Source organism: Perognathus longimembris, chromosome 19, assembly GCF_023159225.1.
Source record: "Perognathus longimembris pacificus isolate PPM17 chromosome 19, ASM2315922v1, whole genome shotgun sequence".
Classification (NCBI taxonomy): Eukaryota; Metazoa; Chordata; class Mammalia; order Rodentia; family Heteromyidae; genus Perognathus; species Perognathus longimembris.
This window is the reverse complement of record NC_063179.1, coordinates 41,477,703-41,493,351: the sequence shown is the minus strand read 5'-3', so window position 1 is coordinate 41,493,351 and position 15,649 is coordinate 41,477,703. Positions and strand designations below refer to the sequence as shown.

General features: G+C 43.0%; 1 protein-coding gene across 2 annotated transcripts in view; it reads right to left on the bottom strand.

Annotated features, from left to right (window-relative positions):
• Position 1: 1 nt before the first annotated feature.
• The window catches only part of Gfm2 (GTP dependent ribosome recycling factor mitochondrial 2), a 31,933-nt gene continuing 16,285 nt past the window's right edge, over positions 2–15,649 (bottom strand). Inside the window, exons 11-20 of one of the 2 annotated variants that reach the window (XM_048368046.1) lie at positions 15,197–15,345; positions 13,457–13,597; positions 13,264–13,363; positions 11,589–11,778; positions 10,310–10,386; positions 9,106–9,244; positions 6,784–6,963; positions 6,407–6,522; positions 1,381–1,563; positions 2–402 (exon numbers count right to left, since the gene is read on the bottom strand). In XM_048368046.1, the coding sequence (XP_048224003.1) occupies positions 274–402; positions 1,381–1,563; positions 6,407–6,522; positions 6,784–6,963; positions 9,106–9,244; positions 10,310–10,386; positions 11,589–11,778; positions 13,264–13,363; positions 13,457–13,597; positions 15,197–15,345 (1,404 nt within the window). In that variant the 3' untranslated portion in view covers positions 2–273. The remainder of the gene's footprint in view (positions 403–1,380; positions 1,564–6,406; positions 6,523–6,783; positions 6,964–9,105; positions 9,245–10,309; positions 10,387–11,588; positions 11,779–13,263; positions 13,364–13,456; positions 13,598–15,196; positions 15,346–15,649) is intronic. The other variant, XM_048368047.1, reaches the window with a different exon arrangement.

The window sequence follows — 15,649 nt, the reverse complement described above, 5'->3', positions numbered from 1 at the left end:
CGTCTGTCTTGTTTCACGTTCCACGCGGGAGCCTGGAACTGTCCCGTGACGCAGGCTCATGACACACACCGCTGAGTCTCGACTCCCGCGGTAGCTTCCTAGGGACAGCTTCGGGCGCGTTCACTGTGCGCAAGGCGCACGTTCTATTCCTGCCCAGCACGGGCAGCGCGGCTGCTGCGGACGGTGGCAATGGTGTCTTTTGTCTAACTGCCTGCATGGGCTAGGATGGGAGGCGAGCACAAAGGCAGCCTGGCCCGGCCGTGGGCGGGAGGCTCAGGGGGCGCCGCCCCGCCGGCTGAGCAGCGCGCTCTGCTCCTGCGCGCTCATGGCTTCGTAAGAGGACAGCTGCAAGGCGAACGTGGCCGCGCCCGACGTCAGGGTCCGCAGCACGGTGGAATAGCCCTGAAACGAAATAGTGTCCGTGTGCCCCGGCGTCCACGCCAAGCCCCGTCTCCCCGGGAAGGCGGGGGTGGTGAGGGGGCCGCCGCTTCACGCGCCTCATCTCACCACCTCGTGGGGACACGTCGCGGGGGGCACCGGCAAGTGCGGGGAGGGCACACAGCCTGCGGCCCCAACCCCCCGCTTTCCTGCCGTCGGCGCTGCGCCTGGCCAAGGGCAAAAGCAGGTGGGAGGGAATGATGCGGGCTTCGAAACCATGGCAGACAGGGATGAAGCCCAGGGCAGTGTGGCCGCTCGGATGGAGGCTGCGCGGCCCTTGGCCGGGCAAAGCCCTCCCGCGCTGCCGTCCCGCGCTGCCGTCCCGCACTCCCTGGTGTCCCCGGGAAGTCCTCTCTACTCCTGGTGATCAGAACTTCACGTGTATTCTCTAAGTCAAAGCGCGGTGGCCTTCGGGTGTGAACGGCCACTTATTTCTGCTTGGTATGCTTAACTTCCGTATATTAAAAAACAAAAAAAGAACTGGGGATACTTAGAGGAGGACTCCACAGGCGGACCCCTCTCAGCAAGCGTGGACTGTTGATCCAGGGAGTATCAGGAAGTAGAAACATGTTTTGCTGGGAGGGAGGGCAGAAGGGTGTGTACAGGCGCGGAGGGAGGAAGAGTGAGCCAATGAAGTCACGGGATCCAACGTACATTACGTAAGAACTGAGCTGCAGAACTTGAGGGGAGGGGTGGGAGGAGGAAATGGAGGAGAATGGAGGGAGGGGTGACTTCATCAGAAAGCACTGTACTCACGGCCAGATTTATGGGCTTGTACAGCTACTACTGACGCCCAGAGTTGTACTATTATTACTAAGTAGTTGTACAAAGTACAATAATTTAAAAAACAGTATCCTCTTCAAATAAACAATACAAGTTCATTAGAAAACACACACACACACACACACACACACACACACACTTCAATTGCAATGTACCTACCATAATCTCTGCTAAGGGAACGAATCCAATCACAACTCTGTTGTCCTGGCGAGTCTGGATTTCCTGGATGTTGCCTCTTCTTTGGGCCAGGTCGGCCAGAACAGGGCTGAGGTGATCTCTAGTCACTGTCACTTCCAGATTCATCAGAGGCTCCAATACCTGCTTGTCAGCTTTCTTTAAAGCCTAAGCAGATTCAGAAATACTGTTAGCCTGGCTTTCATAAGTTGGAAATCAAATCCCAATTAAATAAGATTATTAGATTATAAGATTTCAATTAAAATAAGATTTCGAAAAACTGGAATACTGCCCATACTCCAAGCCTAGCGCTCTGCCTTTACTATCTCCTTCGAGATCATATTTTAGTAGAAGCGTCTTAATATTTGCTTACACTTACTAGCCATACACCCAAGAGGGCAACCCAGGAGGCAAATGGAGAGCTTTAAATAAACACCAAAAACATTCAACACAATAGAGCAGAAGCATACTTCCTATTTGAAATAACTTCTTCTTGCATAACATTTGACTTCAGAGGCTAAGAAAACATGCACATAAACGAACAGCCAGCGGCCAGTCCTGCCTGTAATCCTCCTACTCAGGAGGGTGAGCTCTGAGGACCGTGATTCAAAGTCAGCCAGGGAAATTATCTCCAATTTAAGCTCCAAAAAAGCTGTAAGGAGAGCTTGTAATTCAACCACAAAAACTCAGGGACAGCACCCAAGCCCCGAGCTCCAGCCCCAGTACCAACACAAAGACTGAAGAATAAAAAGAACAGGGAAGGGATGGGAGTGGTTGTACATGCCTAGAACCCCAGTTCCTGAGAGGCAGAGGTAGGAAGGAGCACTGAGAACCACTAGGTGCTCTTTTCTCTTCATCTTTTCCTTAAAAACACCGCCTGGCGGCGGAGCTTCGGAGGCATTTCCATGCCGCTCCCCCAACAATCCTGCCCGGCCTATAGCCCCATGGTGATTGGGTTATTCGCTATGGGCCCGCCGCAGGGTACTTAGTGTCTGAATACCCCGTAGCTCCCCAGTGAGCTCTACACTGAGCTCATCATTTTCTTCTCCAAACATTGTCCTGCCTTTTTATTTCTGCTACCGGCAGTCTCAGGCTTCCTTGTCTCTATTGCTGCCGTCCTAAGTTCAACACAGTCTGCTTCTCGCCCTACACTATGTCTTCCTTACTCCAATCACCCCTAAACTCTACATTTCAATTTTTAAATAATGTAGCCAGGCGCTGGTGGCTCACACCTGTCATCCTAGCTAGTCAGGAAGCTGAGATCTGAGGACTGTAGTTCAAAGCCAGCCCAAGCAGGAAAGTCCATGAGACTCTTAGCTCCAATTAACCACCAGAAAACCAGAAGTGGTGCTGTGGCTCAAGTGGTAGAGCGCTAGCCTTGAGCTGAAGAGCTCAGGAACAGCGCCCAGGCCAAGAGTTCAAGCCCCATGACCAGCAAAACAAAACAAAACACCCTTTATTCTCTGTTTTCAGAACGAATTCAAACTCCTTAACTGTATTTTTCAGAAGTTTTTCTACCAAAACCCCATTTTACTTTCCCAACACTACTTTTACTACTCCTAACTGCCATCCCATGCTGTAATGATATTCTTTTCTTTCTGTGCCTGCAATGCCCTTTTAGCATGTTCAAATCCCAGCTCTGAACTGTCTGCTTCTCCATGTTTACAGAACTCCACTCATTACATCCTTTGGCTATATTTGAAGCCCTTACAAAAATCATGAATTCCTGTATGTCAAGAATAATGAGATCTTACTACCGAAAAAATTTCTGCCCAGTGAGCTATAAGAACCACATATTAGATCAAAATAATAAAGTGCGAGAACTTCCACAAGAACATTCCCTTTAGGTCGAGTCGTGATGGCGCATGCCTGCAATTCCAACCGAGGATCACTGTCCACGGCGGACCTCACCTGAAAAACAGACTCAAGGGCAAAAGGACTAGGGGATGGCTCACGGGGAACAGTTCTTGCCTACCAAGTGCAAGGCTCTTGAGTTGAACACCCAGCACTATGAAAAACAAGACAAAATAATGCTCCCCACACCCCATCTAAATGTAAGCTCCCGTACAGCTGTTTCATGTCTTCTTCTTTCCCAAGGTTTGAACTCAGGGCCTGGGTGCCATTCCTGAGCCTTGATGTTCAAGGCTTAGTGCTCTACCACTTGAGCCATGGCTTTACTTCCATCTTTTTGGTGATTAATTGCAGGTAAGTCTTACAGTCTTTCCTGCCAAGGCTGACTTCCAACTGCAGTTCTCAGATCTCAGCCTTCAGAGTAGCTAGGATTACAGAAATAAGCCTGGGCAACTTAATGCTTTCTAATGTGATCTTACTAAAAAGCTAATTAACCAAATACTTACAACCTTGTTTTGTGTGTATGTGCCGATCCTGGGGCTTGAACTCAGGGCCAGGACACTGCTCCTGAGCATTTTTTTGTTTAAGGCTTCTGCTCTACCATCTGCGCCACAGCTCCATTTCTTACTCTTGTTAATGGGCGTCTCACAGACTTTCCTGCCTGGCCTGGCTTTGTACTGTGATCCTCGTTTTTCAGCCTCCTAGCTACAATCCTAACCAGGATTACAGGAGTAAGATACCAGTGCCCACCTTACAAACATTTTTTTAAAAGGCAGTATTCACAGTCTGGAAGTCAGTATATGGGGTTTGGGGTTAATTTAGATATACCACTTTTGGACTACTATTATTTCAATGTTTAAAATCAATTTAAAATTCTTTCTCTCTCATTTCAATGTTAAAACCAATTTAAAATTCTCTCTCTCTCTCTCTCTCTCCCTCTCCCTCACTCTGTCTAGCTAGGACTAGGGCTTGAACTCAGGGCCTTTCCCTCTTGCTTGGCTTTTTCCATTCAAGGCAGGTGCTCTATCACTTGAGCCACGCCTCCTCCTCCAGCTTTTGTTCCTGGTTAACTGGAAATCCGAGTCTCATGGATTTTTCTGCCTGCACTGACTCTGAACTGAGATTTTCAGCCTCCTGCGTAGGCGGGAGCCCAGGTGGGGTTTTGAAAACGTTTTCTTTTTTTGGGGGTTGTGAGGCTTGAACTCAGGTGCTGTCCCTGAGCTCTTTTGATCAAGGCCACTACCAGTCTGGTAGAGCAGTACTCTGAGCCACAGCTCTACTTCTTTAAAGTTCTTTAAATTGAATACTCTCAATAATATAGTTATGACTGTGACATGTCTAAGTCTATTTTTAGGTGAACAAATTTAAATCATTTTCTCAAAGCATGGGGTTTTTACTTAAAAAAAAAAGCTGGTAAAAAAAATTGCGAACTTAGGGTGGGGAAGAGGGATAAGAAAGAGTAACGAGGGGATGAACATTACCAAGATACAGACACGTGTACGGTAATGTCACAGACTCCTCACATTGTATAATTAATATGTGCTAATAAAAAATGTGAAAGAAGATGAATTTAGGGGTTGAGGTTTAGTCCTGTAATAGAGTACGGGCTCAGCGTTCATTCAGCCCTGGGTTCAATAAAATGAAAGTATGAATTTGAACTAATGGAAGCTACATTAAATTCAACCTTCTTAAGTCAGTGAGGAGTGTTTATGGATTCAAATAAAACAACAGAACTTCAGCCTTCAAAAAACAGTTCAACCATAAGCAGACAATTATAAGAGCAAGTATTATGGAAAATGAAGCATCTACGAAACTGGGCTACTGCGGTGCTGAGAATAACGCACTAATCAGCATGCAGCCGGCGACACTGCTGGCAGCTGACCAGCTCAGCTGAGTGATTGCAACAGGAAGCGAGGGTCCGTGGACATCCAAGGACATTTCTTGAGGTGATCACATGATTGATACTTCAGAGAGGGAAGATGTTTGTCCTGAACCTATTATCCAGTGGCTCTTACATGATTTCTTTATCTTTTTTTTTTTTTTTTTGGTCAGTGGTAGGCCTAGAACTCAGGGCCTGGGCACTGTCCTGAGCTCTTTTTTGCTCAAGGCTAGCACTCTACCACTTTGAGTCACAGTGTCACTTCTGGTTTCTCAGTGGTTAGTTGGAGATGACGGTCTCACAGGGACTTTTCTGCCCATGCTGGCTTTGAACAGTGCTCCGCAGATCTCAGCCTTCTCCTGAGTAGCTAGGATTACAGGCATGAGCCACCTGGCCTGGCTTATCCTGTTTCTTCTCTTTCTTTCTGTCTTTTTTTTTTTTTTTTTCCCCAGTCCTGGGGCTTGAACTCTGGCCAATATCCCTGAGCTTCCTTTGCTCAAGGCTAGTGCTCTACCACCTGAGCCACAGCACCACTTCTGGCTTTTTCTGTTTATGGGGCACTGAGGAATCAAACCCAGAGCTTCATGCATGCTAGGCAAGAACTCTACCACTAAGCCACCTTCCCAGCCCTTAATCTGGTTTCTTCACGAAAGCAATCTTACTTGAATGAACATGAACTCTAAAACTGGAACCAATATTATATCTTCAATATCCCTTAGATTATGGCTGAGGACCAAGCTAACATCAGCTCTTTTACTCATATCAGACTTGCCTTCAAGGCTGTATCTGGAATGAGAATATGGAGGCCACTAAGGAAATTTGCCTTTAATAGCAATGGGTATGACCAATATTTTCTAAAATCCTCTTTCAAACAGAAACCTTATGATTAAGAAAGGAAAGCTCGGAAAAAAAAAAAAGAAAGAAAGAAAGGAAAGCTCGGGCTGGGAATATGGCCTATACATGAAGCCCTGGGTTCGATTCCCCAGCACCACATATACAGAAAACGGCCAGAAGCGGCGCTGTGACTCAAGTGGCAGAGTGCTAGCCTTGAGGAAAAGGAAGCCAGGGACAGTGCTCAGGCCCTGAGTCCAAGGCCCAGGACTGGCAAAAAAAAAAAAAGAAAAAGAAAGAAAGAAAAGCTCCTCCATGATAAGAACTCTCAGTGGCTATACGACTGAGGAAGCAGGGACGTAAGGCTCTGTGAGTGCAGCTGCCTGGGAGCTCAGCAGTGCTACGCACAGCACAGTGGCCTCAAAGCAGAAGACGGGGTTAGCTCTATACCTTGTGTACACATCTTGAGACACAGGCAGAAACCATAGTTGTGGAGGTTCCAGGATGAACTGTCAGTGAATGTAAAGTAATTGCCACATCTTGAACTGGGGATCCAAGTAATGGTCCTGTGCAAGGGGGGAAAACCCACTCTATTAGGATTCTGTGTAGTGAGGAGTAGAAGCACAGAAAGGAGAAAACATTAGGAAAGATTGAGATAATCTGCAACACCTGGAATGATTAAGTGGCTGAGGGTGTAGCTGAGTAGTAGAGTAAATGCTTAGCATGCAAGAGATCCCGGGCCCAATCCCCAGTACACACACACAAACAAAAGAGAAGAAGGAAGTGCTCGAGGGGGGCCCTATGCTACCTCTTGCTGGAGGACTTACCTTGAAGGCACGCACTGTGGATTCCATTCTCAATAGCCTCCTGGGAGGCCTTCAGAAGGTCCTCACCGATGCTTGCGGCATACTCAATCACCGGCTGCACAGAGGGGGCTTCCGCTGGCCTTGCCTCCAGCCCCACAGTAACAAGATGCCGTTTGTCTCCTAACGTTCTATCTAGGGTATCTGAAAACAAATTGAGTGTGGTAGCTCAGAGCATTGTTCTGGAAAGCGGTCAAGGTACGGCAAGAGACAGAAATGAAACGAATAGACTCAATGTCTTGTAGAGGGTAAACTGGAATACTAACCGTAACGCTAAGTGCAGAATAAAGAAACAAAGCATCTTCCCCCATGTTTATCAGTGTGAAAAACTTGCTGAGTCACTTATTATTTTTGTTACAAGGTGTTGAGGCAGGTGATATGAAGATTATGCTTTTAAACTTTGCAAAGTATCTTTTGTGAGTGAAAATTCTCTTATTTATAAACATTTTATTAAAAATTACCACTGAAAGGATGAAACATTCAGAGTGCAAAAGGCTAATGAAAATCGAGGTCTTTACAAAACCTGCCAGTTCACAAACTATTAAATTGCATGTATTCTTTAGCATTATGTATAATTTCCTATTTATCTCCTTGTTTTCAAAAAGTACTACAATGTATTTTGTAAGACTAAAAACAGTAGTTCTTATTCGTTAATAACCAGTAGCTGTTATAGATATAGCTCCAAGACAAAGCTATGCTATACTTACATATACGGCCATGGAACACACTAATTCATGGTCAGATTCAAAGCTATTGATGCAGCCAGGCGCTGGTGGCGCATGCCTGTAATCGAAGCTACTCAGAAGGCTGAGATCTGAGGATCATGGTTCAAAGCCAGCCAGGGCAGTAAAGTCCCTGTGAGACTCTCATCTCCAATAAACTACTAAAAAAAGCTGGGGGCTAGGAATGTGGCTTAGTGGTAGAGTGCTTGCCTAGCATGCATGAAGCCCTGGATTTGAATCTTCAGCACCCCATAAACAGAAAAGGCCACAAGTGGCGCTGTGTAGAGTGCTAGCCTTGAGCAAAAAGAATCTCAGGTGGGGCTGGGGATATGGCCTAGTGGCAAGAGTGCTTGCCTCCTATACATGAGGCCCTGGGTTCAATTCCCCAGCACCACATATACAGAAAATGGCCAGAAGGGGCGCTGTGGCTCAAGCGGCAGAGTGCTAGCCTTGAGCAAAAAGAAGCCACTGACAGTGCTCAGGCCCTGAGTTCAAGCACCAGGACTGGCAAAAAGAAAAAGAAAAAAAAAAGCTGGAAGTGGCACTGTGGCTTAAATGGTAGAGTTTTTGCCTTGAACACAGAGGCTCAGGGACAGAGACAGGCCCTGAGTTCAAGCTCTAGGACCAGCAAAAATTAAAATTAAAAAAAAATCTATTAGCGGATTACAGTCTACAATTCTTCAAAAGTCCTTTTGAGCTCGCTTATATCATCAAATACTTTATTAAGGAATGTATGCAAAAAAGTGAAATTAAGTGAATATACATGGATTCTAAAACTACTAAAGAGATTGCCAGTACTAAGTAGCCTTCTGAAACAGTTACAGTTTTATCCTATGTAACTACTCCCATAATTTTCCTTACTTACATCCTATCTGCATGTATCCTTAAGTAACAGCTTCTACCTGCTTTGTTTTGCATTTGTTAGTCTATGTATTCTACAACTTGCCTTGTTGCTCCACATGCCTACGGGACATTCAGGCTATTCCAACTCCTGTCCTCCTCAACCCCTACAGCAGTGCTTGCCTTTCATCTTCTGCCAGTTATTATCTATGTGTTGTAAGTGTAGACTCATGAATTCATGTAACTCCCACTCCCCCAAAGGCCTCAAATTATTGTACTTGGTTGTCCTGGCAGTTAATCACCAGATGTGGCAGAGGGGCCTCTTAAAACCTGTTCCTGAAGCCAGGAGCTGGTGGCACACGCCTGTAATCCTAGCTACTCGGGAGGCTGAGATCTGAGGATCGTGGTTCAAAGCAGGAAAGTCCGTGAGACTCTTATCTGTACTTAACCACCAGAATGGCGCTGTGGCTCACGTGGTAGAGTGCAAGCCTTGAGCTGAAGAGCTCAGGGGACAGCGCCCAGGCCCAGAGTTCAAGCCGCATGACCGACAAAAACAAAACAAAAACCTGTTCCTGAGAGTCCTTAATGATACGCCTCCACTATGCTTTTTTGAGTATATTCTTTTCTCCATATGGCATAACGCTCCACAGACTCCTTGTTTATGATTTTTAAATCTATGAGCATGTAACTTGAGGTCATTCAGGTCATACTGGTTCTGTGTTACCTGTGGCATGAACTGAATTGAGGATGGTCTCTCGGTATGCCACCTGCAGTGGCCCCAGATAGGTCTCCAGGCCGTATTCCCTCTTGATCCGGTCATGGATGATCTCAATGTGCAACTCTCCCATGCCGCACAGGATGGTCTGGTTACATGTAGAGGAGGAACATAAATATAATGAAGACAAACACATTTATCATGGAATACCCTGTGGTAAAATGGTACTAATATATATTGAAGAGTTGTTTTTTTTATTTTTCCCATTGCAAAAGATCTTTTGAAAATCATATGTTATTATCTTTATGTAGTTGTACAAAGGGGTCACCATCCAACAATCAGTTTATAATTCCAATGTACCTTGATCAACGTCATTCCTTTCATTCTTCTCCCCTATCCCTCCTGATCCAAGCCCTCTTGGAAAGATAAATTTTGGTCATTGTTATTTGTTTAACATTTTGTTTGTTTTGAGACAGTTTTGTTTTTTTTAAATCAGTACCAGTATTTGAATTCAAGGTCTTGTACTTTCTAGGCAGGCACTCTACCATTTAAGCCATATTCTCCGTCTTTTTTTAGGTGTTTTGTTTTTTTTTAAAGATTGGGACTCATTTTTGTTTATTTTTTACCTGGGGGCATCCTCTTTCACTGATGCCTCAAGTGGTACTAGGATTAGCCATGCAGCACGTGTCTGGCTTGTTGAGATAGAGTCGCTGTGGTTTTTAATTTTTGTTTTTCCCTGGCTGAAGCTAGTTTTTGAATTATGATCCTCCTCCCACCACTTCTCAAATAGCTGAGATTACAGGCCTGAGCCACTATGCACAGCCATATATTTAAGTAAATTTTTGTTACTTTCATTTGCCCCTTCCCTCTCTGAGGAAGAACACAGTGCAAGGTATTCACTTTTGCTCTATCTTGCCACTATCTCTGTAATGTGCCCACAGAGAACTGGCCTTTGCCCTTGGCTACTGGGAGATGACATCAGGACCCCTAGAATGTCTTCTCTCATTGAAGTTGAGGAGTAGTCTACATATGCAAGGCTTAGTTATATTAGGGAATTAAGGAGAATTTGCTTACTTAGCTTTACAGTTAGTCAGTAACTTATATTATGAATCAAAATTACTTTTCCTTCCTGGAGCATAGAACAACTGTTTTAGATACATACATATAAACACTATCACAGAAAGACTTCTGGGATAAGAAGGAACATGCATACTTGTCCTGAGTCAGGATCTAGCTTCACTTTTAAACTGGGATCTTCACGCTGAAGACATTTCAAGGCATGATCCAAGTCTAGGGGACAAACAACAACTGTTATCTTTACATTCCATTTTCTAGATCACTTACTATGCTGTAATGGTGAAAAGAGATGAACATATAAACATATATATATGCATATATATGTGTTTGTTTTTTTTTTTTTGCTGGTCCTGGGTTTTGAACTCAGGGCCTAGGCACTGTCCCTGACTTCTTTTTGCTAGTACTCTACCTCTTGAACCACAGGGCCTCTTGTGGCTTTTTCTGTGTATGTGGTGCTGAGGAATCAAACCCAGGGCTTCATGCATGCAAGGCAAGCACTCTACCACTAGGCCACATTCCCAGCCCCAAATAAACACATTTTGAAAAAGAAAATTTCTGACATAAATGCTTTGTAGCCTTTAAAACAAAGTGACATGATAGTGATGGAAGGCTGTTACAGACTGAGTGACCTGGAAGGCACCTCTGGAATTAGGGAAAGATAAATATTTTTTAAAAAACAAACAGTAAGCAAAATCCTCAGGAAAAAGAATTCCAAATAGAGGGAATACAGTGCAAGGAACAATCTAGTCTTGGAAAAGTAGCAAGAAGGCCAATAGTCAGATCGAATGAGGAATAGCATCAAATGAGGAGACGGAACGAGGATATCATAGAAGGTCTTAAAGGCCATGGTGAGAAGTTCGAGTTTGCACTAGGGATTGAAGGGCCTTCAAAAGGACAGTAACATCGGGCACTGGTTGCTCATGCCTATAATCCTAGCTGTTCAGGAGGCTGAGATCTGAGGATTGAGGTTCAAAGCCAGCAGGGGCAAGAAAGTAAATCGATGAGACTCATTGCTAAATGGAAAGTGGCACTGTGGCTCAAGAGGTAGAGTGTTAGCTTTGAGCTGAAGAGCTCAGGGACAGTGCCCAGAGCCAGAGTTCAAGCCCCACGACCAAACAAACAAAAAGAGGACAGTAACATCATGTGACTATATTCTTCAAAAGCCAATCTTTGGAATCCCATAGACAGCACCATAAGAATAAGGACAAATATGAAATGAGAAAAAATAGTTAAGATATAAGAAAAATAAAGGAATTTATAAAATCCAAAGAATCTCTTAAGTAAAATACTAGATTTCCATAAGAAATGTTTACCAATAAATTCAGTGAAAATTTAATTCAATCACATAAAAATATTTTTGAGGGTATACTGTAACTTCTTAACATAAATTGTCAGAACACTAAAATTATTCACACCTGGCTGCGTAGCCATTGATGGGGGTTCGATGGTGCAGAAGAAAACAGGTTCTGGAATCTCTACCCCAGCCAATAGAAGCCTCTCGGCGTCACTGTTCGGTCTGTGCTTCTTTCCTCCCTCCCTTTCGGCTCGACGAGCTGCAGCCAAGGCGCTGGACTTGGATGAGACAAGAGTGTCTCCAGTAGCAGTCTGCAAGCAAACAAGACAGCTAAGACCTCAAGAGGCTGCAGCCAGCACTTCCCTTCCTTCCCCCAGGAACCCCCAGGCAAAAAACCCCAACAAAACCAATATGACAAAATACCCTTAATATAGGAAGAACTCGAATAAATCAAGATCAAGACAATTTTTTTTACTGTGGCACTTTCTTTTCATTAGAACTTAAGAAGAATAAATTCATAAAGCTCATTTTAAATTGGAAATTTGCTCACTTGACTAGAATAAGAACTCCATCCAAAATACTGCTTTAAATATTCTAACAATGAAACACACACACACATGTTCAAAATTCATTTGGTAAAACAAATGCATCTGCCTGAATTTTCAATCATAACAAGAACAGATTAAATAAAAGTCTACTTATGGTGTTTCAACACCAGGAAGATTTTTATTATAATTTGACAGGAAATAATTCACAAACTAAACTACCCAATCAGAATACCCTTGGTCATACAGAAATCCAAAGTGTCAGTGCAGAGTTTGGCTCTTCTTTAAAACTATAATTTCATTTTAATTTATTAACATCACAAAGTCCTGTGCCAGTTCTCTTCTCTGTAAAGACAGTCCTACCTAAGCAGTAATCCACACAAACCTGTGGCGATCCTTCCAAGGAACAGATCCTTCAAGGAACAGATACTTCAAACTAGAAGCCTAATATCCAAATTTCCAATATGGAAATTTCTCACTAAAAAATCCTGAAACTTGCATTTAACCATAAAGAGTTGAAAATGTTCAAAGTAGCAGTATTTACTCAATGTGAAATTTAAAATAAAATAAAAGAACTGCACTTGATTTAATCCACAAAAAAGAAATGCCCTTAGTTTTAACCCATCAAAAACAGATACGACATCAAGTATTTTCATGCACTCATCCTATGAGTATCTAGGCAATCTTTACTATGTGCAAGCCCTGAACAAAGGAAACAAAAACTCTTCCCCTGAAGGAGCCTTTGTTACTACCTAACCAATTATAAGGTAAAATTTTCTATAAAGAGAAAATCAGGGGGAAAAAAAAATAAGAATGAAACAATATTTTAAGTAAACTTACAGCATATATATGTATCCATAAAAAACAAGCTTTAAGTGGGATGCCAGTGGCTCACAGTCTATAATCAATCCTAGCCACACAAGAGGCTGAGATATAAGGATAACAGTTCAAAGCCAGCCCCGGTAGGAAAGACCATCACATTCTTATCTCTAATTAATCACCCGAAAGCTCTCACTCTAGTTTACTTGGATCTGACTATATGTGAATATAACCCCTCTTGGCTGTGGTCTGCTATAATTTATTTTTCTATCCATGAATGACATTCAGCCATGATGGATTGGATACAATATTTTCTATTCTTCTAATGATGGCTATTTCCATTGTTTGTGGACTTTTACTATTACAAAATACCTACATAAGAGTGATATTTAAATTATTATCATTCATTACAGAGATCATTTAGTTACTTACGTGTTTGAGCCCAACAGTCAGAGCAATGTTACCCGCGGTGAGTGAAGGAATTTCTACATGTTGGTCAGCAAATGGCAAGAGCAGACGACTCACTCTCTCCCTACAAAACCACCATAGATAGCTTTTCATTTTCAGCAAAGTGCTTTTGAAGAAATAAGTGCAGTTTTAGAAAATAATCTAAGCTTCTACTTACGTGCAGTTTCCATTAGCATTATGGATGGCCAGCTGGGGCTTCAATGTGCCGGAGTAAATGCGCATAAAAACCAGTGGTCCTCGCTGCTTGTCATGGAGAACTTTAAATGCCAGTGCACATAAGTCACCCCTGTACCACGGACTATAACATTAATGACACGTTACGGAAAGGCCTAGGAAACAGACTTTCTATATATCTACACAGATTACATCAGAATCACTGCAGAAATGTAACCTTCATAGCATCCCAAGATCCTTCATACCTTCAATAAAGCTAGCCAGATCTGCTCATGTATATCACTATCTCCTCCTCCATTGGCTAAATTACTAAATGGAGATATTACTACTAAGTCTTCAAAAGTAAAAATAATGGACTATCTTCAAATTATTGCCTCTATTTGCAAGTAACTTCATTGCTAAGAGCTCTCTCCTCAAAAAGTCTATCTGGGAATGCCATACCACTTCTCAAGAAAACTGCACAGGATGAACAAATGGCTACTTTTCAGTGACTGCCTTCACTCTTTGCTTTAGTCTTCATCCAGATACATAACCATAAAAACCTGTAGTAAGAACCTGAGCTTGTTTACACAGATCACATTCTTATAAAATGGTGTTTTTCAATTGGTGTTCACTGACAGGTTTTAGAAAGTTTTAATTTTCTTGAAATTGTCAAATTTTGTGTGTAGGTACATCTTTCTGAAGAAATACTATGTTTTCATTAGTCTCAAAGAATTCCACGATCCCTAGAAGGCAGGTCCTCTTGTCTGCATTTTACATTTTTTGTTGCTGTTGGTCGTGGGGCTTGAACTCTGGACCTGGGCACTGTCCCTGAGCTCTTCAGCTCTACCACTTTGAGACACAGCACCATTTCTGGTTTTTTTGGTGGTTAATTGGAGGTAACAGTCTCGGAGTTCCCTGCCTGGGCTGGCTTTGAACCACGATCCTCAGATCTCTGCTAGGTTTACAGGTATGAGCCACCGCCTCCCAGCTGCAACTTGGAATTTAAATCCAACATTGCTGAGCCTACATAATAGCTTCACTATGATGCCTTTCTACCTTAGAGATATGAAAAGTTATTAATGCCCTAGTTACCACAGGTAAAATCCATTTTTCTATTTTGCACAACGCTCATATATTTGACAATTATTACTTAAGTGCAAAGCTAACAGTGACAACAGAAATAAGACAACAGAAATAAGTGACTTTTCCAATGATTGCAAGGTAAGTCGAAATTATTTTACTTTCTCCATAATTGGATGCTTCTTTTATCTCCTTTGTCTCTTCTCTTTTATTTCTGCATCTCCAACATTGATTTTTTTTTTTTGAGGTGTGGTGGTGGCCCTGGGGTTTGAACTCAGGACTTTGTGCTTGTTAGGTAGGCATTCTACCACCCGAGTCACATCTCCAACCCAAATAATACACTTTGTAAACAGTAAACTTTCTTCATAGCTAAAAAGTATTTTGAGCTGATGAAATTTTCTGAAATGTAGATGAATGTTTAATAAATTAAACTAAGATGACAGGTTGAACACATTCAGACAAAAGCTATTCTCTATTTCCATCGGTAGACAAGATAAGCGACATCAGGTGGAAAATATCCCTTTCAAGAAAAATTACTACAGTCCATAATATATCATCTTCAAAGGCCTTTATATCACTGTTACTCCAAGTGGGTAGTGTAACTACTTCTCATGTAGCAAGGCCCACTGCAGGACTTCTACGTATGGGACGACGTACTTACAGAAATTCATACTCGCGCTCTTCAGGCGAAGGCAAGTACATGGTGACGGCATCCAGCAGGGGCTGAATGCCTTTGTTTTTCAGGGCACTTCCGCAAAGCACAGGCACTGCTGTCTGTGCCAGAGTCACTCTGTGTATCGCAGCCTGCAGCTGAGGCAAGAAAGCAGAGACGGCAAGCAAGTGTTTACTCTGTGTTGAGTGTACTGTTCTCTGCCAGGATGGCGCAAGTACGGGGCTTTCCAGAACCCTCCTAAAGCAGCACGCCTCAGTCATAATTTTCTTATAACACTAATTGCGACAGCTGGCATGTTTAGATATTATTATGTTAGATATTTATTAACTGTCTCTTGCTAATTTATTAGAACATAACATTCCCACAATATTGCAGTCAGCCCAACAAAAATATGACTAAACTAGAAAAGTTTAAGACATAATAGGTAATCAAAAGAAGGTG